Here is a 27,263-nt window from a genome sequence, read left to right as displayed (position 1 = left end):
ATAAAATAATAATAATAATACTATCTTTATTTGGCCATTTAAGAAAAAAAGGCACAAAATAATTTAATATACAATGCAAACATATTTTTTTTTTATCTATTATCCCAATAGTACAGTACAATGTACTATGTATATTGTCTAATTTTCGTTTTTTGTTGCATCTATCAAGGTAAACTCATACCAAGATAGATGCATGCTGTATGTTATAAGTAATGTATTTAAATATAAATTTAAAAAAAATAAAAAAATGTTTCCAACAATATTTTGTTGACGATTTAATCTTACTAACAACAGTTTGTCTACGAATAAATGTTGCTAATAATAGAACAATATTTTGTCTACGATTTAACGTTGCCAAAAACATTTTGTTTAATGTTGCTAAAAATATTTGGTCCACGAATTAATGTTGCTTACAATATTTTGTATACCAATTAAAATTCGCAATAATATTTTATGAACGAAAAAAAATTGTCTATAAATTTTTTGTCTCCGATTTAATGTTGCTAACAATATTTTGTCTAATTTTGGTAACAATATTTTATTTACGAATTAATGTTGCTAATATTTTGCCAATGATTTAATGTTGTTAATAATATTTCATCTACAAATTTATATTTCAAACAATATTCTGCCAACGAATGACTATTTTCTACCGTTTAAATATAAAAACAAAGCCATCGTAACTAATGAGATCATTTCTATTGTTGCAGCATTGTGACGAGGCCGCAGTAATCAGCCAGAAGGTGTTGGCTCTGGAAGCCACTGAGCCATGCAGAAGATCGTCCTCTAGTGGAGATTCCACCAACAGACCGCCCCTCACCAAGAAGGGAAGTATGGGATCGGCGCCAACTTCCGCTACTTCAACTGTCAGGTCGGTAGAAATTCCGAAAAAATATTGGATGAAAATTGTTTTTACAGCGCCCTCTGTTGGCCGGTCTCGCGTATTATGCGATGCTGGTGGCGATAAGATTATAGTGAAAAATACCTAATATCACTTACATAATATCTTTACGCAATTTTTGTAAAACGCTTTCTTCTGAAATTTGTAGTACGTACCTACTCTGTCCGGTAATTCATATTTTCTGAATGTTTAATTAACCTAACTGCATTAATTAATGTTTATACTAGCCGGAAAAATGTATTTTTTGTTAACTAGTATAGATTTTCAACGATGTTTTGAGTATGTTCAAATGTTTGTAGACAGGCTGGATTTCCTCCATTGAGAGTAATTAAGATTTGAATTTGTTACAACAGCGAGGGAAACCTTTTTGAAAAGAGAATATGCAAGTCTAGGCATTTACAGGGCTTATGACCTGTCATAGGCTGATTTAAGTAGCAATTTTACACTCTGTAACATTCACCATGCCTATGTTTAAACATCCACACTTTTCTTTCAGTTGACTTTTGTGAAGTAAAAGAGCTAAAACCTTTATTGATGTGGGTGAGATTCATCTGCTTGCTTATTTCACCTGCTGGGCAACGTCTGATGCAAAAATGAAGATTTTAATAACTCTTAGGGAGTGAAATCCAGCCTTTCTACAAACATTTGGAGATACTCAAAAAATTATTGGTTAAGTATCCAAAATAAAATAATATCGGATTAAATTCTACTTTTATGTACACACGTGTGTACAGTGTGACGTGTTTCGTCTTGTTAGGACATTATCAAACTAACTTTAAAATTTACAAAGTTTTCATATATACTAACAATAATTGCTGTTTAACGATATAGGTCAGTGGTCGGCAAACTCATTAGTCAAAAGAGCCAAAGATCATCGGTACAAGACTTAAGATTTATTTAGCGAGCCAAATTAATTTTCGTTTAAAAAGGTTTCCTCTAAGCCAACAAACCTTATTACGTGGTAGAAGATTTGCGTATTCTCTCTTTATTTCGACTAAAAATTCTTTGGATTAGCGATAATTGACTAATTGTGTTGACAATCTTGATTGCCAATTCCAAAATATTGAATTTCTTCTGGAGGTGTCTTCGCATAAAGCGCTTCTTGGTGAATGATGCAACGGTAAACAAGTATTTCGTGATGATAGAAACAGAACCTTTTCTCTTTCCGGTCACACTTTTTGTCCCATCTCACAGTGTTTCGAGTAGAACAAGCTAGGTTGACAAAATTATTTTAGATGATATTTCTGCGTAAAAATATTACATTGTGTGCATAAAATACAATTTTTGAAAAAAAATTAATCAATAAGGACTTTAGGTATTTTAGTAAAAAATATTCATTGTATTGTAAAATAAATGTTTATTTAAAAAATATTTAGCCGGACAATATTACATGGAATCATATTTGAATTATTTTCTTAATATTTGAATACATTTTTACATAAAGAAAAAATACATATTTCTAAATATAAACTTAAAATTTAATATAAAAAAGTACATATTTAAAAATAAAACATTTCATTTCGATCAATTGCTACGAGATATTTTTTGTTTAAAAATGTCAATTAGTAAATATTTACATACCTAATGCCTATACATGTTCACTATTAATTGCCTAATTATGGTTAATTATTCAGTGTCAGAACCTTCTACGAAAAACGATTTATAAAATGGTTTTAAAAGCACAACAAATAATACAGTATTAATAACTAGAGTGTAAGAAGTAAATTACAAAAATCATTTAAATCAATGAATGTAATAAAAGTAATAATTAAATATATATCTTTATCATATGTACAGGTAGTTAACAAATTATTTAGAAAATATTTTTAAAAATCTATTTCAATCCTAAAGACGAACAAAAAATTAAAACTAATTTTGAAAAAAATACAAAACTACATACTTATCAGTAATTATCATCTGATGATAATTCAGAGTCATCAGCAGAGTTTTCCAAAAAATAATCGTTCTCATTACAAGTAAAATTAGTTAGAAATGATTCACGTTGAGGTTCTATAGTAGGAGCTACAATTAATTTTAGAACCTCCGCAGGTAACTTGTCCGCCTTTTTTCTGGGAATTTCTCTAAGGCTATTGATAAACGGATCAGATATTACAAGCAACATGGACAACAAGTCTCTATTAGTAACAATACGTGAAAATTTTCTGGTGTTTTGCTCTCGAAACCTTTGGCAGTCTTTGTTCCGAGCCTCTTGGGCTTCTTCCGAAAGTTGCCCAATAGGAAGGAGTGCGCTTCGAATTACTTCTGTACTATGAACTAATATTTTATGTACAGTAGCTGGCATGCAATACCAAGAATAGAGACTTATGTATAATTTTCTAGTTTCAACACAAAGGTTGTTAAATTCAACGGTATTTATTTCAAAACCAGAAAATAATGTCCTTAAAAGAATATCGAAATTCCTAATGATTGTAACATCTACTCCTGTAATCTGAGCACCTTGTTCGGGGTTTCCAAAAAAACGACGAGCAGCGTTTCCATCGTTTGAAGAACCAAATCCTGGTTTTGGTTTATCTACAATAAGACCCGTTTCGCGTTTAAATCGTTGCCTGATTTCTTCGGTTTGCTGTTTAACGTTTGCTTTATCTTCATCGTTTCTAATCTGCCATTTTTTAACGTTCAAACGGTAACCAATATGTATAAAACATTCGAAACAACGAATCCAAGCATGGAGAGTGGATAAACCAAATCCAAAGTATTCTTTGTTACTTTCAAAGTGCCCAGATTCATCGTTCATCAGCTTAGGAGTAGCACCACATATGTAACACGTTTGTGTTGATAGATTTTCAGTCAAGGCGTTGCAGACTTTTCCGTCGATCATAGTCAACAAAAGTTCATGTTTAATAGTGATTTCAGTATCTCTAAAACTACAAATAGTTGGAAATAAATTGTTTACTTCTTCCAAAACCTTATTACTTTCGGATTTTGTAAACTCATTTGTTTCTTTGGCAAATATAAATTTTATCGGGCGGCAATACATTGTAGACGAAGGCCGTGGGTTTTGCCAAATGATGTTGTTGTCGTTATGTAACTTAATGGGAACTAACGAAAATACAAACAAAAACTCGTCGGTATTTTCCGTCTCCTCAAATCTCTGTTTGTACGTACTGTGGCCGGAACTTCCGTCACATCCCCATTTACTTACAAGCGTGAAAGATGAATTAGGGGGTACACTATTAAAAACATCACGCTGTGCCTCTATTAAACGCTCTATAGTTTTATCTTATAAAGCTTGCAATTTTATTTCGGCACAAGTCTCTGTCACCATTATATGTTCTTCAGGAGGATAACATCTTTTTTTAGATTGACTTAAACAATAATAAGATGGAAACACATAATGCCCTACTTTCATGCACTACTTCCTAGTCTGTTTTGTATGTATGAGTTGTTGACTTAGAGTCTATATAATATGCTAACGCTTCGTCCCCACTTAATTTTCTTGAAATATCTGTAGCACCAGGAACTAATTGTGAACCTTCACTAATTTTTCTTATAGCCTTAGCATCTTTTTTATGACCTAAAGAACGCACTGCTATTTCTGCTGCGGTCATTAGTTCACTGGCACTCCGCGTTTGGGTGAGGTCATCCACTCGACGTTTCTTGGTCCTAAACGAGGAATCTTCAAAAGATTTTAGAGGTCTACTCGCAGCATTAGATGTGTGTGGTTGTGGTTGAGCCGTACATACTTGAAATTGTACGTCCTGAGTATCTAACTAACTTGCATATTTGGCTAAGAAACGATCCTTAGACTTTCCGGCCGCTATCCATTTTTGAGATAGTTTTTCTGATATGCTGAATAATTTTAACATATTTTTTTCCGCGAATCATCTGTGATATCAATCAAATTAAATTTTTGATTAATATAATCGTAAAGATGAGAAACCTTTTCGTTTTTCGAAGATTTTATCCATTCTTCTAAAAGCTCCTTTTTTGTGAGGAAGTAGAGGTGTTCTGAAAAAAAAATAAAAAAAATAGTTGAACTACAGTGTGCTGTAAAAGATATATAGTTTTGCATGACTGAATGTTTTGGCTAGTACATATATGAAATCTAGAGGGGTAAAAATGGATAAAAAAAAGTTAAGGACGATTAAAGTTATAATTTAAGGAGAAAAATATTTAAAACAATGGACATCTTTAAAAAATGTGTAATTGCATTATTTCATTAGAAATTTTCTTTTAATGTATATAATATTTTAGTACATACCTTGAATAATAAAATCCATCACTAAAAATATTCACTTATTGATTAGTAACTTCACGAAGATGTTGTTCAAATGGTAGCAAAACTCCAACTAATTTGTCGTTGCAAATGCATTTACCTAATTACCTAGCTATCGGCATCGATTACTCACCACTTAGCAGGGTAAAACCCCCAATATTTTTGGAATCATAGTTTAAAGGGGTTGTTCACATTAAACAGTCATCAATTCCAGGAAATCAGGTGATGAATTTTGTCAAGCTAGCTAGTTCTACTCGACACACAGTGCATCTGTTGAAATTGAAACAATTTTATCGAGTGTAAGATGGTGTTTCTCTGTCCATTTAATGATAGCGTTTGCAATATCCTCGCCACGTGTTTGACCTTTTAGTGGCAATAATCCTAGAAGTTCTTCATTAGGACCCGTTGACAAAATAAGCGAAGAGTGAAACTTGGGTTGTGGCTAGAGAGCCACATGCGGCTCGCGAGCCGCCACTGCCGACCACTGATATAGGTGCATAATGGTGCTCGGTATGGCAGTACAAAAATAAGTTAAAAGTTTTTTCGTAAAGATTATTCATATTCCAATTTATATACATATTTTTTTTTATAATCAACTTATTTATTTTAAATAAACTTCATTATTGATGTTAAGTAAATAACAACATTTATCGATACTATTCCTGGCCGATTACCTTTCATTCCCATCCTTCCTTTGACCCATCCTTATGGTACCTACCTAACACCAAGATAGAAGAAATTCAAAATTAGAAGATTCGGATTTTGAACAAAAAGTAAACAACATTTTTGACTTCACATAAAATCGGATAAAAAGTGGTTGGAATCGTCGCGCGTCGTGGAAAACATTGTTATATTTTATAGTTCATATTGTGATCCAGTGCCAGAAATTGAAGAACATTCAGATGATATTTAAGGTAGGTATCCATTCCATGTTCCTATTGAAATTCGATTTTCATTTACAGTCCGCCTTTTCGTTAACAATTGATGTTCTAAAATAATCATCCTAAATATTTACAAATTATATAGGTACATACATAAATGTAATCATCATATGTGTGTGTGTATGTAAGTGCTTATTCTTATTCTTAGAGGTGGGGGTCAGTGCTTTTCAAGCTCCCGACGTCACTCCGACCTGTGAATATCTATTGTGACAGATCCCTGTGAATAATGAGTACTTACATATATATTTGTATATATCAGGCGCGTTCCATCTATAGATACTGTGGATGCGGCGCATCCCTTGAAATTTTAAAAATAATATGAAGTTTACAAAAAAAAAAATATATAAATACGAAATAAAACCTTCAAATATGTATTCCTAAAATTCTCACTGAGAAAGTTCGGGTGCACGCGATTCAAACAATATCTTCAATATACATACTGTATTTCCTATATCAACGTACGTACTGAATATCTAGGTATCTTGTTCTTGATAGTATTTGTTGTATACAGTTGAATCCTTATGATTTGGCAGCTGTTTTTAGACACACTCAAAACTTTGATTGACTCTCCTGAAAAGTCGACTTTTTTGACGTAAGCCCCTTTTCCCGCGCACGGAAGATTTATTAAAGCAAAAATAAAATACAATAAGATGAACAAGATGTGTTTTATTTATTTATTTACATACATAAGTTTATTGTACATTATTTGAGACAATAAGTCCCAACTCCATAGGACTAAAAGTCCTGTGTTGAGATGGGATGATATTTAACTAATAAAATTGAACACTGAAATTAAGATAATATGAATATTTTCTACTACGCAGTTGATAATAATTTGGAAGACGTAAATCTTGGATCTTAGTAGTAGGTGGCGGGCTGCAGAGGTAGAGAAGGAAGAGCGATTAGTGCGTCGGTGCTTTTATATGCTTAACTACGTCCTGATCATCTGTGTTGCAGTGGCAAGCCGTGATTTATTTTATAGGTAATCTATTAAAAATGTTCATTAATTTGTACTACATATAAGTACTTACATAACATGTAAGTAATGTAATTATAAATTACTACTTTTTCTGTGGTTCTGTGAAAATCAACTCAAACAACAATTATTACTAACCACGCGATATACGTAGCTTTAATCTACACTATCTTAATAGAATACTAAACTTGTACAAACGTTTATTAACACATACCACAATGACATTCCGCAGATATTTCCATTATGATCTGTCATTGACAGTACTGTCAAGACTTGAGCACTGGCCGATTTCTTTTAAAATGAATAATGCCTAAAACGGCCACTGCGAACGCCACCTGTCCTATGTGATACATAATATGTCAACGGTATCCCATCAAAGAAAAATAGTCCTTCGGAAATAATGTTCGAAACACTAGTTTCCAAATAAAGAATCTTCTAAAAATATTTGTAATCAGCAAGTTTGTTTTAGTACTAAAAAAGCCGACTTGGGTTAAAGACGAAAAATACAGTGTACTTTTTTGTATGGAAGACTAAGCTGAGGTAATCGGCTAGTTTTATCGTTCAGTGAGAATGGACTGGGCGCACTTCATAGATATTTTTTTGTAGAAAGATATAAACGGTGATTTATAATAAATAACAATTACTTTATATATTTTCCCATAAACATGGTTACTATAAATTATTATAATTTAAAGTCAAATATAATGGTAAGCTGTGCATAATCGCTTACTTTGACGATTCGCCCCTGCTGTGTTGCCAACCTGTCGTGTTTGTTGTCAATGCTCGCGGTTGGTGATCTTACTTCTGAGATATCATATACGTAAGGTAATCAGTAGTTTGATAATGTCCTAAAAAAACGAAACAAGTCACACTCTTGTATATATTTAAAAAAATAAAAGTAGAAATTAATCCAAAATTATTAATTTATTTTGGATACCTTACCTATAATCAAAATGGAATTCTATCAATTAACTGCATTCACAATAAATATCTAAAAACACTGTTGAATTTTTGACGTATTAAAATTTCAAGATATCTGTGGATCCGTCTCGCTCTGTTCGAGCGGCGGTTGGCCCGCATCATAGAGCACCTCGCTCGGCACGCGCCTAGGTACTACGAGAGGGGGGCCCTGGTGGCGGACCCCGACTGCGGCTCCATCCTGGCGTCGCTGCTCGTGGGGCCCTGCGCCCTGGAGTACTCCCGCGCGCGCCCTCCGGACCGCTACTGGCCCGACCCGCCGGCAGGAGAACTGGTAATTAACAAATATAGCATTCTGTTAAAAAGCTGCATCGGTTTTGTGAATTATGCTGAATTTTATAAGCAAAGGTTGCATAAGTTTTGTGAATTATGCTGATTTTCATAATTAAAGGCTGCATTGGTTCTGTGAATTGTTCTGATTTTCGTAAGTGAAGGCTATATTGATTTAGTGAATTATGCTGATTTTCATAAATAAAGGTTACATGGGTTTTGTGAATTATGCTGATTTTCAGAAGTAAATGTTGCATCGGTTTTGTGAATTTTCATAAGTAAAGGCTGCATTGGTTTTGTGAATTATGAATTGTGCTGATTTTCTGCTGATTTGTGCTGATTTTTAAAAGCAAAGGTTGCATTGGATTTATGAATTGTGTTGATTTTCATCAGTTTTTTTATCATGAGCTTTTGGCAAAGGCTCCATTGGTTTTGTAAATAATCCTAATTTTTTAAGTAAAGGCTGCATTGGTTCGGTGAATTATGCTGATTTTTATTAAAAGAAGCTTTATCCGTTTTATTTTTATTTATTTTTTTGCACCACAACAGGCCAGGAGGCCCAATTACAGTGGTCAATTACATCACAGAACATCCAGGCTTGAGAAAAATCACATTTTATTTTTTGTGTTCTCACCGGGAATCGAACCCGGAACCTTTCGTGTGTGAGTCAAGCGTCTTGATCACTACACTACGGAGATGCTGATTTTCAATTGCTAAAAGCTGCATTGGCCTCATTAATAATGCTGATTTTAGTACCTACCTAAATACAGTGCTGCATTAGTTAGAACTGGATTCAACCTCCTTGGGAATTATCGTTATTAATATATTACAAAAGAGATGAAGAACATTTTATAGAGGGAAACTTAGAAATCTAGGTATTTACAGGAGTTATAACCTGTCGTTTGCTGGTTTAAGTGGCCAATTTACACACTGTGTAACATTCATAATTTGGTCTATGTTTGAACATCAATATTTATTCGATTCTTCCATCTGTTGATCTTTGTGAAGTTAAAGAACTGAAACTTTTATTGATGCGGTTGGGATTCTGACTGAATAAATATTTATAAAAAAAAGAAATAAATAACACACTCTCTAAATAAAGTCGATAAAACCAGCTGGTCTAAGAAGAAGTATAAAAGTTGAAAAATGTTTTCAGGCTTAGCCTAGTATAGGGGTGAAATAATTCAGTCTGAATCTCACCCTTATCAATTTAAGTTTCAGCTCTTTAACTTCACAAAGATCAACAGATGGAAGCATTGAAGGAATACGCACCCACACACACGCACTCACCCCCATTCATTCACACACACACACATGAAAACAAACGTCGCACACATACAATTTTCTAAACTCTTACTGTGTTCTTATAAAATAATCAAATTTGTGTAACACTAATAAAAAAGTTTTATTTCCATAATAATTTATAATTAAGTGTTACGAAGTGAATGCCGATTCAATAAACAATATTCTTCTCTTATATATTATGTATTATTAGATTACCAGTGGATTTTTTAAATTGACTCCAATATTTTAAATATATTTCTACTATTTTTTTTTGTATGTAAAAGCTGTAAAAATCCCGAATAAAGTAAAATAAATATAAATGTTTAATCAAAGGCGAAATGGTAAATGTTATTTTATTTGATTTTATTTATTTATTTACACCTTTTTTCAAAAATACAATTTAACGTTCACTTTTCCCAGCGAACAATGTTACATACCCCGTTCCCAGCTAGGCAATTAAATTCTAATATATGATAATAGTTAACAAATTAATAGAGAGCACATACTAATAAAATATAAACTTACTCGTATACACATTTTGATACATATACATTCACACATACACATATATACACACACATATATATATATACACACATGCTCATACACATACATTTATTCATAATACATGTACAATTTATTTATAATGTGAAACTTCATGGTTGCCATCTGTATTTTTATTTCATTTTATTTTTATTTTATTTAAAATTATTCTTTATTTTCGACATCCAACAATTTATTTTTTGTGTAAAGTGTCCACTTAAATCAGCTAATGACATGTCATGAGTACTGTAAAAGCCTAGAATTGCATATTCCATTCTAAAAAATGTTCTTCATCTCTATTGTAATACATCAGTAGTAATTATCTTTACATCACGTTTTTTATTGTTTGTTATCGGCGTGTTTCTCTTATAAAATAAAGCGTTATGAAAGCAAGTATCGATTACAATGTAGAAACTCTTTAACTCTCTTTAAGTACTGTAGGATACAATGTACTATAATACAGACTACAGCCATGAGGAAGGAAAGCCATAAACCAAGACTTACATAAAATGAGGTACGCAACGATATTGACCCCACTTTCCAACAATGTTCTTCTTTATTGGCTTTTACTGTTTTTCTCGAAAGGAATGAAAAGCAACTACGAGATATTTTATTTTTCTCACGTAAGAGTTTTTTCTCAACCCCAATTTACCGAAGCCACAGCTTCAAAAAGAAGTAGACAAAACTAAAATATTTTTTATCTTCGCCAAGAGAGTCATTAATTCCACTTCGATGAAGATTGTATCGGCAAGTGTAATTTGAAATGGTACAGTTAATGTTTAAATCAGAGGTCCCCAAACTTTTTTGTCCCGTAGACCATTTGCCGATACTTTCAGTTTTTTGGTAGATCCCCTGCTATCTTCAAACAAACAAACCATCACGCTGTTTCCCCGTAAGGGTAGGCAGAGAGCATAGAGCGTCACATCATGGTATATAATTCACCATGGTATATAATTCACAATTTTATAGATTACAGAATACCGGGTATTAATATGCATCATATTTTGATATATTTAGTTTATCTCTGCCCAACTTTAAAAATAAAGTGACTAACATATTTTTATCGAAAATAGCAAATCAACTTCAGGAGATTGGGTTAGAATAGTTATAATTTGATTGATTAATGTATTTTGTTATTTTATAATTACTTTAAAATACGTGTGTATTTCAAGTAATTTATAATATGTATAGTGCGAGTATATTAATTTATCATACTCGATTTTTTTATATTTTTATTTTTAAGCACTCTTTAAACCACATATATGTAAATGGCAGAAATGCCGTATATAAAAAAATAAATATATTTGCATATCTAAACTACTTAATACCGAGAACTCGTACGATGTTCTCTCGGAGACACTTTTACATAGCTCCGAGAGTGTTCAACGTCTTGGATGAACATATTAAGTTCTCCAAAACAACGTCTATATTTAAGACAAAGATCCATAATTGGATTCTGTCGAGGGGTAGAGACCAGTGTATAAGATTGCTTCGGGAATAAATATAAATAATATCGACGCTGTCCACATTATTTTCCATATACGTATATACGTAATAAAAATAATGCTTCACAAAAATCGCACTTTTCCCTCTTTCCAATTGTTCCAAGAAGCTAGACTTAAGACAGACCTAAGTCAAATATATTGTTTTCTTTCAGACCTAAGACAAATATATTGTTTTCAATGTTTAAAATATATATTTAAGAACAAAAAAATATTTACAAGCAATTCAAATCAAAGTCAGAGAAGGAATCGTGTGTTAGAAATGCCACATTGTAAAATGAGGCTCGCACAGAGACATGCATATTTTTTGGCCCAAAAATTTTAAATTCTTTTTTACTGATAATATTTCATTGATTCCAAACTTTCAAAATTTTCCATCTTTTAAAAAACATGCACTATCCTGAATTTAAACTAAAGATATGAACTCTTTTTTTCTATGATGTAATTTTTTGCCCTTTAATAATAAGGAATATTTTTGTGTTTTAAAATTTTTTTTTTTTTTAATTACTATAAAAAAATCCCCATAATCTTTTACATTTTCTTTCTTATGTTACACAAAAATTATAACTGTCCATTATTTATTATGGGAGCAAAAATTCATTAACATTTTCTTGTATACCCACAAAAAGGCCATGCCTTTGTGGGATTTTTTTGTTTACTATTTTTGCTATTAATATGTATTTTCATTCAAAATAAATAAAAATGTATATCATCTTTGAATAAACTTAATAGTGATGCTTAATAATTTGTAAATAATATGTATTTTAACTATTGCTAATCGGAGCATAAAATTATTTTTTCCTTTGTGTACTACATTACATATTCAACAACTCTACCATATAGATGTGTTACTATGACTATTTTATTGAATTTTTTTGTATTTATTTTTACTTTCAATTAATAACCGAATTGAATTACCATTAATTATTATTTACATATTGCCATGTTTATAAATAACTTATCTGCATTCCATTTCTGGACATGTATACATTTTTATAATGTAATTTCATTTTATTTTTTATACGAGAATATTGTTTTTATTATTTTGTAGATTGTTTAATACGTATATAAATGTTTTAATTTGTATATAGAATTATAGAATATAATTTTCTAACAAGTCGGGACATAAAAACATAGACATCATCATCATTATTCCCTTTCCACACCTAATGGTGCATAAGGCACTGCATTGGTACACCAATCGCAGCGAATCTTGATTTTTTTGTTACATGACGATAAGATGATCAGTCTTACGCTTCAGGTTCCAGTCCAGAGACTATGAAATATAAAATAAATTGTGTCATGGTAAAATTGTGTATTAATTGCATTAAATAAATAAATACTGATCTTGCTTTACGTATTCTCATGCACGATTTTTGACGTGTCCATTTTTAAGTATTTGTTGGATTTAAACATGCCATGTCTTTCTCGGTCTTTTTAGATTTCTGAATCCATCAACATTCGCATCGTAAATCTTTTTATTCGCCGTTCTTTCGGTGTCCATTCGCTTTACATGCTTTCCTTTCTTGATTTTTTCGATAATGCTTATCTCAGTCTTGCACAATATACGGATCTCGACATTGGTGCACCTATCGCACATAGTTTTACCACACATTCGTCTGAGAGATTGCATTTCAACTACCTGATCACCTTACGTTCCTTTAACGAAAATGATCCAGATACGCTGCGTGCATTTGGAGTACCGATGCAGTGCCCTATGCACCAAAGGGAAATGATAACAAAGATTCACGGGTATCATTTGAATAAATAAATGTGTTTTATGTATGCTATACTAAGTGGTTTTTTTTTCAATAAAAAAGAAATATTTTCGTTCTTATGATTTACCCAAATATTTAATTTTGAGGGCCATTTTCAACGAGTTGTAAATAACTCACTATTAGAAAATGGGAATCAAGTTGGGGTAGAGTGGGATTCGAACCACGGACCTTTGAGCCGTGAGACTAAGATACTAGCCACGGGACCACAACCCGATAAATTTCATTTTTGGGGTCATTTTACCCATAAATAACTCGGTAAGTTGTGTTAGACAGGTGTTCAAACTTAAAGATTCTAGTCTGTGCGTCTGGACAATACCGCAGGACTACAATATTTCTGTATTATTTTAGGTACAAAGACATCGTATAAGTGCTGGATCCACTACACCACCGCCGTGTCGACGCCCCATCCTCAACTTCCGTCGGAGCCTCAACACTTCTTCGGAAGATGCCATGGCTGGTTCGGCTGCAGCGGGTATATACATATTTTATCAATTATTTTCAGAATTATATGTGTTCTGATTTCTAGGTCTCCCTAATACAAAATTTAGTTTTCCTAAGTGACCGTAATAACGGATAATTAAAAAGACGTGTGGGGGCATAGTCCATTGATCAATGTCACAACTTGTTTTTCAATGTTTTCTGGTAACAATAATTAATTCTATTTACCAAATATTTTTTTTCAAAATCTCATCTATTGAAACAAATAAAAAGGAACTAAGATGGTTTCATAAGTATGTGTGGGGTTTGTAGTCTATTGATCGATGACACATACACACGTGTAATGATTTCAACAAAAATATAGAGCAACAACCGATGAAGCGAGTCATTATTTTCTGTCTTCCAAACGGATCTCTATGTTATCCTGCGCACATGAAAATTTACGCAGACAACACAAAAAACAAAATAATTTATCTTCTTTCAGACAATCAGGCTGCTCTAAAAGCACTAAGCACGTCTTTTGGGAGAGCATTTCATGCCATTAGGCCTGCGACCGCAAATGCGCGTTCGCCGAATTTAGTGCGATGTTTGCGTAGAGGTATGATAACTTTTCCTCTCGACGTAGATGTAGCTGCTCTAAGCGTAAGACGTCTGTCAGCTAGTTCATCTGGAATGCAAAGTTCCCTTGGATATTCCGGAGCAGAGTTGTGCAGTGACTTATACATAAGCCAACAGAGTTTGTATTCCACCCTCTGTGAAAAACGTAACCAGTGTAATTCCCGAAGTAGTGGAGTGATATAACTGAACTTAGAGATTCTAAAAATAAGTCTCGCTGCGGCATTCAATACAGACTTTAGGCGAGTCATTTTGTGCATTGGTAGACCTGCGTAGATACCATTACAATAATCGACTCTAGACACTACAACCGCATTTATTAATAGAAAAATATCACATACTACGAATATCGATTAAAATACATGAAATGGATTAAGAATTATAATTGTATTTTCAAAATCAATATGGATATTGTGGAGAAAGGTTTTCATTCATAAATGTAAAAAAGAAATTCAATAAAAATACATTCGTAGAAAAATGCGACGTGTTTGGCCTTGCTTGTTGTGACGTCAAGATTCGTGATAATGCTCTTAACAAAATTCAATGGCCAGGAACAAATAAACATGACGAATTAGGGGCGCGGCCGAAGGAATGACCGTTTTTGCGGGAGTTAAAAAATACAAATTAAAAAATATCTTTTATGCTACTAATAAATAGCAAAAATTGTTTTTTACTAAACAGTATTTCATATACCTTGATTACTTTAAAAATGCATTTCTCTATTGACGGGCGGCATCCACCAGCATTTTTTTACGTATGCATTTAATCTGTCTCAGCTGGTAAAATCCTGAACTTCTCGTTCTACTCATTCGAACGTCAAGAGAAAGGTCAGAATAAAGGAAGACTCCAGTAGTTTATCTGTGGGTAAAGCAGTACTCCTTACATCGGCTAGTGCGAGCGTAATTCGAATATTTTGTTTATGTTTCATGTGCTCCAATAATGTGTTTTTTTATGTTCCAGCTGGTTCCAGTGCGGCGTGCGGAGTTGGCACAAGTGTGGCGAATTGTGCCAAAGATTACGTGGAGAGTCTTCACCAGAACAGTCGGGCGACTCTTCTCTATGGAAAGAACAATGTTTTGGTACATCCCGTGAGTTATCATTTCTCTGTATTAACCTTCCCTCCCCGGTGATATGTATGTAGCTAGTACACATCGCGTCTAATAACTATAATATCTTTATAAATATAATAAATATTGGATTTAGATTTTCAGTATTTCTCCATTACACATTGACGTATCGACTGAAATAATTTGTTATTAAATAATAAGTACTTATTAGGCACAAAAAAAGCATTTGTCACAAAACGTAAGTACGCGACCTAGAACAGGTGGTAATATCTTAATTCCTAAATAAAAAAAAACTACTGCACAACATCATTAAACTTACAGAGGAATATTTTTATTTAATGAAATGAACAAAGATAATAAAAAGTACAGTCAGGAATACTATATATTTAAGAAAGAAGTGAAAAATTACTTCTATAATATAAGTAATTTATTTATATTATCCTTAAAATATTATTAATTAAAATAAAATAAACTATAGTAAGACGTCACTCCCCATTATGTAGACAAGAATTGTTTATTTATTTTACGTAATGGGAAACGTTAATGTAAATATATGTATTTGATTAATGTAAAAAAATTGTATTTAGTTGTAATATTGTGTTTTTAGTTGTTATTAGTAAATAAAAAAAATTGATCAGAAATCGGAGATAAATTATACTCACAGTATACTAATGTTTCGCATTGTTGCGTATGAAGAAAAGAGTAAAGAATTTACGCCCGTCGCAGAGTCAGTCACGTAGTCCAGTACTAGATACTTAGTAGCTCCCGGGAAGTTGGCGCTGATGCACGTTTCGCCCGAGTCGTAAGCGATACCCAATGGTTTATTTTATGTTTTCAGCAGTTAGGTTTGAAATATTATCATATTTTAATTAAAATATAGTTACTTAAAGCCATTCCCTATAAATATACCATTTTTTAAATCTCTTATTTTTTAATGTGTAGCGACTACACAGCACCGCAACGCGCGGGTGTTTTTAGGACAGTAAGGGAAAGGTTAAATAAAACTGTATTTTGTATTCTAAGATAGGGCTCAATGCGATTTGTGTAGGTCTGTCTATAGGTCCCGATAAGTTGATTCTCGACCTTTAAAAGCATCGCCGTAATTACGGTACATATCGAGACGGTATAAACTAACATCGATATTTACATGTACGAAAATATGTCTGTTCGTCGGTAACCTGTAATAGTACACACTTAAAAAAAAATTGTAACAATATTAAATTTTTAATACAGAAAAATTAGTTTTACTTTGTAGATAAAATTTAAGATAAAATTTATCTTTCCATTAGAATTCGATTACAATGGGAAGTTAACATTTATCTTAAATTTTATCTGCAAAGTAAAATAAAGTTTTCTGCATAGAATTAAGAATAGTCCAAAAGGAGCGTAGAATCATATTTGAATACACCGGACTGTGCCCGAAAATTTTCCCACTATGCCCTACTTTCGCCGCGCGATTCGTGATGTCGCCGCGTAATGTTGCACGATGGGAAAAAATATTATCATAGCATAAATGTAAGGTAAAAAAAAGCAATCTGTCAATTTCTCTAAAATTTTATAGTGCACGCGGAAATATTGATTGACACAACAGAGTAGTAAAGGGTCATTTAATAAGAGTAATTGAATTAATGAACTTTGAAATTACAAAGTAAATTTTATTTGACATAAAACGGATATTTTTGTATCATGTTAAATAATATTTGATGTTTTAAAGATAATGTCGGTCAAATGTCCACCACAGAGGTTTTTAATCCAAGGTCCAATTTTCATTAGTTCCCTCATTAGATGAGCAAAGTAGGATAAAAAAAAATACTACTCTGGCAACACTAACGAAATGTCCATTTGTTTTCTTCGACAATCTGATGGAAACAGATAGAAAAATAGTTTAATTTTTGAGTAATGTATTTGCCACTTACACATGCATTTGCTAATTACACATGAAATGTGATCTTATCCCGTTTCTTTAAGGTCCTAGCAGTACTTCTACACTTTAACACGGCACAGTTTGATTCAAATCGGGAGTTGCGTACTGAGCGACGTCTATAAAGAAACTAATGGGTCAAAACGTAAAACTACTCTTTAAAGAGTAGTTTAGTTGCTTTCTGTTTGATGCCCGTATGCGGTTTTTGGACTTTTTTTAATTCCATAGTTTTCTGAATGAAAAGCAGAATATGCACATATTTTTTTCTTTTAAACATGTTATTGATGAAGATACTTTAAACGTTCATGCAAATATGCTCATTTTCGTACACAAATATATATTTTTTTATCTTCCTATTGTAATCGGGGGCCCAGAGCTCTCATATTATGTATTGCTTAATTTCCTCCCTAAAACCCAGGGTTGCTATTCTGAATCTTCTCGCGGGGGCAGAAAATAAAGAAATTTGGGGATTTGTATTTTTCGCATGCGACTACACATTGCTTCATATATATGGCCACAATGATGATTCAATTGAATGAATTGACCAAACCATTATAAACAGTTTTTTAATGTCCAATTATGAAATGTTAATTATGAAATCGTTCATCTTATGTAGAAAACTGTGGTCACCTGTGAAAAATAATAAACGACAAAATAACCACCCTCTTACCCTGCGAACAGATTCAGAATAACACCCCAGGGCTGTTATTCCAAACGCTCTCGCGGCCGTAGAAAAAGCTTTTATAGCGCGCATTTACATACTAAATACGCGCTATAAAAGTGCTGTCTACAGCCGCGAGAGCGTTCGGAGTAGCAGCGCTGGGGTGCTATTCTGAACGGCTCTCACGTCACGAGAAAACAGTTTTTCTCGTGTATTTTGTATGAAAATACGCGAGATAATACGGCCGCGAGAGCGTTTGGAATACAACCCCTGGCCTGGTATTCCGAACGCGACTATAGCGTATAGGGCGTTTTTACGTACTGAAAACGCGTTATAACGCGCTGTAAATGCGTTCGGAATACCAGCCCTGTAGCTCAATCACAAATAACTATCGACGTGATTATAAGCGACTTGATAAAAATTTTCACCATGGTTGATTATCGTATTCGCGATCACAATGGAAAATCCGTGAGCACCTAATATTAAATATCTAAATAATTACGTTTCGTGACGTATAATCTTGCTGCGCAATCACATATATGAATTTCACCGGTGTAAATATGTAAAATAATCCAAAAGTGCAATTTTTATTCATTTATTTATTATTTATCATGCTATTTATTGCATTCAGCCGGCGCACACTGAAGCCGAATCACGAATAGTTGGAATAAACCCTTTTTTGAAAAATAATATTAGTTCACAAATAATTCCTGGAATCGATAGTTGAATATACCTGGCATACAGCTCAGTAGTCTAAAGTCACGGTGCAAGTCAACTTTTATCCCTGTTCCAGTCGAAACTTGTCCGTCATTGGTGAAACTTGGGCCGTCTGCGATTTTAATACGAAAAGTCTCCTTGTGTTAATTGTAATTACTTTATGGTGCTTCCAAATTTTGTTATTATTTTAATATGGCGTTATTACTCACAGGTTAGACTATTATTTTTTTGAAAATTTCGTTCGTATATTTTGAATTGAAATATTTTAAAGGGGTTTTTAAATTACTGGGGAATATATTTGCTTTTTTTTAGTTTATTGATTTTGTATGTAAAGTTTTAGTTGATATCAGTTCATATCATGTCTATAGTTTTTAGCTTATTTGTTTACGTATTCACTGTTCTTAAGGAAATACAAAATACATCTTGCGCATGTTTGCGCTTTTTCACATAAAGCGTCACTTTTGTCAAGGATGTGGAAACATAGTAAAAAGTAAGCATTTATTCATTAATTTCCATCATAATTTTTTGTTTAAGGATCAGGTACAACTAATATTTTTATAAGTAGACGTACCTTATTTGATCAAATGAAACAATCTGGCCACGTTAAATTGGCTGATCAAGTATCATGCTTGAAAAAATTTGTCGAAACACGTACTAAATGTCCAAAAGACCAATTACTAAGCCTTCATAAAAAAATTCACTTTTTTGTCTGATTTTAAGAAGAGGTGGCAAAAGGCCAATAGAAGAGAAAACAGATTCTCGGTTTGTAATAATGACTGGCTAGATACTTCAATAGGTTTTCATAACTATTATGTTGTCCTAAGTAAAAAAGTGGGTCGCCCTCAAACAAATTTTGAAGAATCTTGTGATAGAGCTAAACGCCAAAAGACTAAATCTTTGAGATCAAAGCACTCTCCTAAGAAATTGTCATTTGCAGCACAGGTAAGTTTGCGAACTGCTGGTCAAGTAGATGCATCCAAAGTTTTGAAGGAAGTTACGACAACTTCGCCCACAAGATCTGCCACATACAGAAATGCATACAAGAAATTTAACATCTCAAAAAAAAGTAGCTTACAGGAAGAGAAGCTCTTTCAATGTTTATTGAAGCAAAACTCACCACACATCAATATAATATAATTCGAGAACATAACAAATTCCTATTTCCATCTTACAAAAAAATACAACAGGCGAAAAAGGAATGTTACCCTCCAAAGGAAAGCATTGTAGTCACAGATACTTTTGCTGAAATTAAACTGCAAAGTTTACTTGACCATACTGCCATTCATCTTTTAGAAGCTCATAAAGAAATTTTAGAAGGTCAGAAATCTGAAAATATAAAAAATATGACCCTTATATGCAAATGAGGCTTAGACGGATCTGCATAGTCAGAATACAAACAGATGTTTAGTAACGATCCAAATTCTAAGGATAATAATATTTTATATCGTCTTTAGTACCTTTAATGAATGAATGTTTGTTACCTCTTAGTTATAAAATACCTCTTAAGAAGGGGTAAGCGCGTGGAGACGATGACAAGAAAAAAGTTGCGGTAACAAAAAAAAATATTCAATATAAATTTAAGACCGAAATGGGTTTGCCTGTCGACAAACCAAAACCCGGTTTTGGAAATAGAAATGATGGCAATACATCCAGGCGTTTTTTCAGTAATCCGGAAGTTGCTGCTTATATTACTGAAATAGACAAAGAAATAATTAGGAGATTCAAAATTGTCTTACAAAAAATTTCCAGTGGCCATGAAATAAACGTGAATATGTTTCGGATATACGCCATGGAAACTGCAAAACTCTTTGCTGAAAAATATGCGTGGTACCCGATGCCTCCACCTGTTCACAAAGTTTTAATTCACGGACCAGAAATAATAAAACATGCTTTATTACCTATAGGCCAGCTAAGTGAAGAGGCACAAGAAGCAAGGAACAAAGAGTTCAAAAGATACAGAGAATGCTTCTCGCGAAAAATGTCTCGTATCAAAACTAATGAAGATGTTTTAAATTTACTTTTAATATCTTCGGACCCTCTTATTACCAGTTTGCGAAAAGTACCTGTAAAGAAAGACGTAAATTTTGAAAAGGATACTTTGGATTTATTGGCTCCACCTAATATTATAACGTCCGACGCTTCCACGCAATCCACGATCGGTGAAAACGAAGCCGAAAATTCTTCAGATAGTGAATAAAGTTTTAAAAAATCATGTTTTTCTTATTAAAACTACTTTATAACAATTTATATACATTGTTTTATTTATTTCATATTTAAAATACCACTAAAATAATTTATTCCGACAATTCGTAATTCGGCTCCAGTGTGCGGCGGTTGGTAAGCCAAAAGTTAAGAAAAGCAGTCGCCAAGTAATTGTAATTTAATTTTCACTTTTTTGTATTAGATACTCCTTATTATTTTGCAAATGCAATATATTGTATTATTTTTCATAGTAAAAGCTGATTTTTCGTCGGTGAACTGTATTTATTTACGAGGAAAAAAAACAAAACGGCACAATCGTTGATTTAGAGATTACACACGCATTGAATTATGACTGCGAAAACTTCAGCATGTTCGTTATTGTTCATTGTGATCGCTTAAATGCTTAGTATGTTTTTAAGCACGTCGATAGTTATTTGTGATTGAGCTACTGGTCTAAAGTTAATATAGGGGACATGCGCTCTCTCATCCTCTGGTTTAACCATAGTGATCCTCTGAACATGATTTATTATTTGTGATTGAAAAATTATTATAAAATAACACAAATTTTTGATTGAAACAGAATAAACATAATTATACAATTAAGTACCTATGTAAATAAATAACACTGGTTTTTTTATCAAGTAATAATACATTTTGCGATACGTAAGAAAAAAATATCTCCAGAGCTCAATTATTTCAATCAGAAATCGCTTTATGCCTTTATGTACGGGTAGTTCAGGTTAAAATAATTTATTTTCAACCACATACGGAGCATATTTTTTGTATGGCAGTGTATCATGAAATGTTTTCAAGTGTTCATTTTTAAAACAGAAATAAATTGCAGAAAGATGTTTCGGAGTCCATGGCGGGGTACTTGAGCCTGCATCAAATGGCGCAGTCTCTCATCATCAAGTGGACGCCAAACCAGCTGATGAATGGATTTGCAGAGAGTGAAACGCAAGACAAGAGGTATTTTTTATTCTTCAAGAGAGCTTGACTGTGGAAGTGTCCATCATCAAAAATGTTTTTTATCTGTTTAAATCACGCCTGAAGAAACATCTCCTTTCTCATCCTAAACCTCCCCTCTTTTCCTCTATCTTTATTTCCTTTTCCCATAGAAGACTAGTATCAATATCAATTTATTTATATTCACATAAAGCTAGTTCAATACTTCAATTTTTTTTTTTCTTCGCATACATTTTGAAGCTAAAATAATATTAAACACCTCTTTTATTTTATTGGTTGAAAAAAATTACCATTAGGCAAAAAGGCAGTCGACAAAGTTACCAAGCATTGTCTACAAAATTAAGAATGGGACGCTGCGTTAGTTTAGACATGGATAGCAAATGTTCAGCGCAAGAACGGCTCCAAAGATTTATGATCTGAATTGTTCATCTTTAATGATAATTTGTAGCGATTAACACTTTGATGCTTTTATTAAAATATTTATTTTATTGTCCTTGAGATATTTATTTTCTTTTCTCTTTCCCTTACAGTAGTTACTGGCAATACGCATTGAATGTCAGCCTCGAGGACGTAGTCTATGTCCACTGTCACCAAGGAGAGGGGGGAGCAGGGACCGTAGTGCTTGTGGGCCAAGATGGGGTACAGCGCCCTCCAATACACTTCCCCAAAGGTACCTTATTCCTAAACCACTCAAGTTTTTTACCTCTAGAATATTCTAGCGTATCTCAGTGTTTCTCCTGCTAAATTTATAACCTTACCTTTACAAGTATGCCCATATTGTAGGACTTCTTCTGTGAGATCGAGTTCTGTCTGCTTGTCCTTGTACCATCAATCTTTCCATGATATCTCTCCGCCTCGTAACGTGGCCGAAATACCTAAGAACACAGATTTGCACAGTGAAAGAAAGACGTTGACCCGATTCTCAAAATGTTTCTTTTTTGGGTAATATCGTGTATAGTAGATTAGTTACGATGTTTTTTCTACCATTGCAGGAGTCTCAGGGTAAACTGTATGTTTTGTAGAAAAATGTATGTGTTTATGTACTAGTAATTTGTACCGTGTCGCAGTCGGCAGTAGGCACATTTCTATTCGTTTTGAAGTATGTAGTGCTGGGAACCACGTTGAGTTTAATTTAAACCCGTCGTCCATGTTTATGTTATTTGGGTGTCTGTGTATTTCAATTACCTCCTTTATTATTCGTGCACTGAAATCACTGGGTCTATGTGAAGTTTTTGGTTCGAAGGCGAAAAAATGTCCAGTGTGTGTATAAAGTGCTATTGCGGATTTGTCAGGGTGCCCAAGTTTACACGCTCTTTTGAGTTCGTCAATTCTTTTATTTGCCGAGTGCCCTGTTTGTCTTATGTACAGTTGATCACATCTTTGGCAACTTAGTTTATAAACAGCTTCCGTTTCCAGGGGATTCTTATCTCTCGGGTTTTTAATAAACGGTTCTTTAATTTTCCTAGAGTCCCAAACGTTGTTCCTATATTATGTTTCATCAGCACTCTGGCTGTCCTGTCATAACATTCTGTACATATGGTAGGTATGCAGTTCCTCTGATAATATATTCTTCCTTGTTCTTCTTCGTAGCTTGCGATTTAATAATGTTGTCAATTTGCTGCTTCTTATATCCATTACGCTCCAACGCATCCGCAATTTTGTTGAACTCTTCTCCTTTTTTCGGAATTTTTGCATATTCGTGTCGCTCTTGTTAACACTGTTCTCATAATTCCTCTTTTTTGGGCTGGATTATGATGCAAATCAGCCAGTGGGTAACGTCGGAACAAATCCAACAAACACGGTATCACCCAAAAAAAGAAACATATTGATAACAGTGACCGTGAAAACCTTCGAACCTACCTAATTCTCAGTTTATAGAAACATTTGTACAATGAGTTGTCCACGATATCCGCAACATTCTACTCCAGTACCACATTTCAAACCCGTTTATCTTTCTTCATTCTGTTTCTCTCAAGGTCCATGTTTCTGCAGCGTTCAAGAATATGGGAAATATTGAGGTTTTGAACATTGTTATTTTTGTAGACATAGTGACACTTTTTTGTAGCCATTTTTTTTTCTACAAAAGCCAAAGTATTTGTTCCCTCGATTTAAGCATCGCTCGCTCCTCTTTTTAATATCATTGAGCTCAGATAAATATATCCATTTACGACTTCGCAATTTCCTATTTGAGTTATTTCGGTCTGTTTTTAGTTTTCTGGTCTATCAATAATACTAGTTCTGAAAGATAAGGGTCAGTGCTATGTTAACGAAAAGGCGGACTGTAAATGAAAATCGAATTTCATTCAGTTTTGTTATTGGGAAATATTTGAGAAAGGATAGGAATGTGGAATCGATACCTACCTTTAATATGGTCTGAATGTTCTTTAATTTCTGGCACTGGATGACAAAATGAACTATAAAATGAGACAATGTTTTTCACTACGCGAGGCGATTCCAACCACTTTTTATCCGATTTTATGTCAAGTCAAAAATGTTGTTTGGTTTTTGTTCTAAATCCGAATCTTCTAATTTTAAATACCTTCTTTCTTGAGGTTAGGTAGGTACCATAAGGATGGGTCAAAGGAAGGATGTTGAACAACTATATAAGCTCCTGACATCACTGTTACCTGTGTAGATCTATTGTGACGTATCCTCGTTAATTAATTTTGCTCCTCTAACCCCTAGGTCTAGGCTACTGAATATATGGCGAGTGCTTTTATATTGTTAAATTTAACCCTCCAAGCTGAAGTGCTTAAAGTATTGGTCTATTAGGAAGGGGGCAAGCGCTCTAACATCCTCAGGTTTGACCAGCGGTCCCCTGAGGATGCGGCTTCTTTTGTGATGTAAACCATTTACACATATATAATTTTTATAAGTAGGTAGGTGTTTCGTCATCTGCACTGCAGAACCTACGTCTGGAAGAAAACTTCTAAAACTGCTAAAAAGCAAGGTTCATTCTAGCGAGACGAGTATTCAATCTGCAGCGCCCTTAAGGATTTTAATGATAATCCTCACTTGGTTTTGGCTAAGTTTCATTAGGTCAAAAGCAAATCTTTGGGAGTACATTTTAGTAGTTCCTTAGCGTGGTATCTTTTTTACATTGATATTAGACAAACTTACGACAGTATTTTGTGAACATGCTTGGTGTTTATTGTGAGAGCCTACTGGGCGTTTATGAATACTAAATATAATACCAGTATAAGAATAACGTTGATTTTAGGTGGACACTTGTTGGCTTTCTTGAGCTGTTTAGAAACTGGGCTTCTGCCACACGGACAGTTGGATCCGCCGCTCTGGTCACAGAGGGGAACGGGCAAAGTAAGATATTAAAATAATTTTTATTATGACTAATATCAATTTCAGGCGATGTATATATTTTTTGAAGCTGGATTTGTTATCGCTGGAGGTTTCTGGGTCGATTCCCCACCTCACCAGATCACAAATTTAAAATACGATTTTTCTTAGGCCTTAATGTTTTGCATTGTAATTCACCACTGTTTTGGGTCTCTTGGCCTGTTATGATGCAAAAAATATACATGATACAATAAACCAACTACTCAGACAAATTTACTCGTACACACATTAACCAAAAAATTACACATTTTACACAAAACAAAAACACACACATTAATACTTACTTCTACAACACACACGCACACACATAGGAACTTTACTCATTTATTGAGCATTTAAAAAATGTAATTACAATACATTGTGTTAGTTTCTTTAAATTAATAACTACGAATTTAAATGTCAATTTTGCTTACTTATAATCAGGGGATCAATCGCAAATGACTATCGACGTGCTAAGTATTTGAGCGATCACAACGAACAATTATGAACACGCTGAAGTTATCGCGGTCGCGTTGCAAAACGCCAAACGCCTTCAACAATTGTTTAGTTTAATAGCTTTCTCAATTTGATTCAAAACAAATAAATAGCATGATAAATTAGGAACAAAAAAATAAAACTAAATTATTTTACTTACAGTTTAGGAATATTCTCCATATTTACACCGGTAAAATTAAAATATGTGATTGATTATGCGTTGCGAAACGTAAATATTTTAAATTTTGACATTTAATATTAGGTGTTGCCAAGCATCAAGTTGAAGTATGACAATATTTAAAAAATATAATAATCCCGATCGATAACTTTCACAGATGTTTCATTATGACCGCGCATACGATAAACAACCACGGTGAAAAATTGTTATCACGCCGCTAATTAGCACGTCGATAGTCATTTGTGATTGTGCTGCTGGACAATGCAAGCTATGAGAGTTAGGTGAAAGATCGGAAATATTAGAAATAATAATTATACGTGCTTAAAAAACATGTCTAATATCTCTTAGAGTAGATTTGCTCAACTGTTTCTGACTAGGTTATTTTGGGGATGTTTGCCGAATAGCGTATTTAACTTAAAACTGTAATTTATAGGGTAAGTTGACAGCGACAATATTTAGTTTTAACACTGTTACTAAATGGAAAGACGACTTGCAGGTTCTGCCCCGTGGAAGGCCTCGCCGAAGACCGCTGCCCATAGTGGCGGAGTCCAACAGTAACGCCAGCGAAGATGGGGAGGAGAACAACTATATCTCCAATAACAATCCCAACAACCAAGCCAGCGACTACGTATTCAGGATTGTCAATAACAATATCAACCATCAAGAGTATGGTAAATACGGTAATTACATGTTTCGTTATTTCTTCCAATTTCGAGTAGGCAGTGGATCATTATTTTTCCCAAACAGTTATGATGTACATAACGTGGATTTTTTTCTTTTCCATCGCATATCAATAAAATTACCTCCAAAGCATTGAGCATGTTAGGTTTCATAATTCGAATGAGTAAACACTTTGATAATCCAAAGGCCCTTATTTCATTATATTATACATTGGTCAGAAGCCATTTGGAATACGCCTCTCAGATATGGAATCCCCAGTATGCCGTATATATAAGTAGAATAGAAAATATTCAAAACAAATTTATAAAGTACCTTAAATACAAAACCGGTATTTCTTATGTATCTACTCTCACTGCCTCCACCTTCCATGGAATCATTTCTCTACAATACCGCAGAGTGTGTGCGGACCAACTACTGCTTTACAAAATTATGACAGGAATGGTTGACTGTACAGAGCTGCTTGGTTTAATAACAATACATGTGCCAGCCAGGATTTGTAGACGGTACCACCTGTTTCATGTACCAATAAGTAAAACATCGTATGTTAAAAATGCTTTTTTTCGTAGGACTTTTTCAATG

The 27,263-nt window shown here is 33.5% G+C and overlaps 1 protein-coding gene across 1 annotated transcript in view; it reads left to right on the top strand.

Annotated features, from left to right (window-relative positions):
- Window positions 1-27,263, top strand: part of LOC148280058 (small G protein signaling modulator 2-like) — a 64,716-nt gene that overhangs the window by 20,537 nt on the left and 16,916 nt on the right. Inside the window, exons 2-9 of the mRNA XM_088228989.1 lie at window positions 711-871; window positions 8,088-8,307; window positions 13,759-13,882; window positions 15,424-15,551; window positions 21,876-22,000; window positions 22,528-22,667; window positions 25,218-25,315; window positions 26,500-26,683. Coding sequence (XP_088085115.1) covers window positions 711-871; window positions 8,088-8,307; window positions 13,759-13,882; window positions 15,424-15,551; window positions 21,876-22,000; window positions 22,528-22,667; window positions 25,218-25,315; window positions 26,500-26,683 — 1,180 coding nt within the window. The remainder of the gene's footprint in view (window positions 1-710; window positions 872-8,087; window positions 8,308-13,758; window positions 13,883-15,423; window positions 15,552-21,875; window positions 22,001-22,527; window positions 22,668-25,217; window positions 25,316-26,499; window positions 26,684-27,263) is intronic.

This window comes from Micrasema longulum, unplaced genomic scaffold (genome assembly GCF_059751315.1).
Source record: "Micrasema longulum isolate JH-2025_06_02 unplaced genomic scaffold, ASM5975131v1 h1tg000624l, whole genome shotgun sequence".
Classification (NCBI taxonomy): Eukaryota; Metazoa; Arthropoda; class Insecta; order Trichoptera; family Brachycentridae; genus Micrasema; species Micrasema longulum.
Note: the sequence above shows the minus strand (reverse complement) of the source record. Positions and strands in the feature narration are given on the sequence as shown.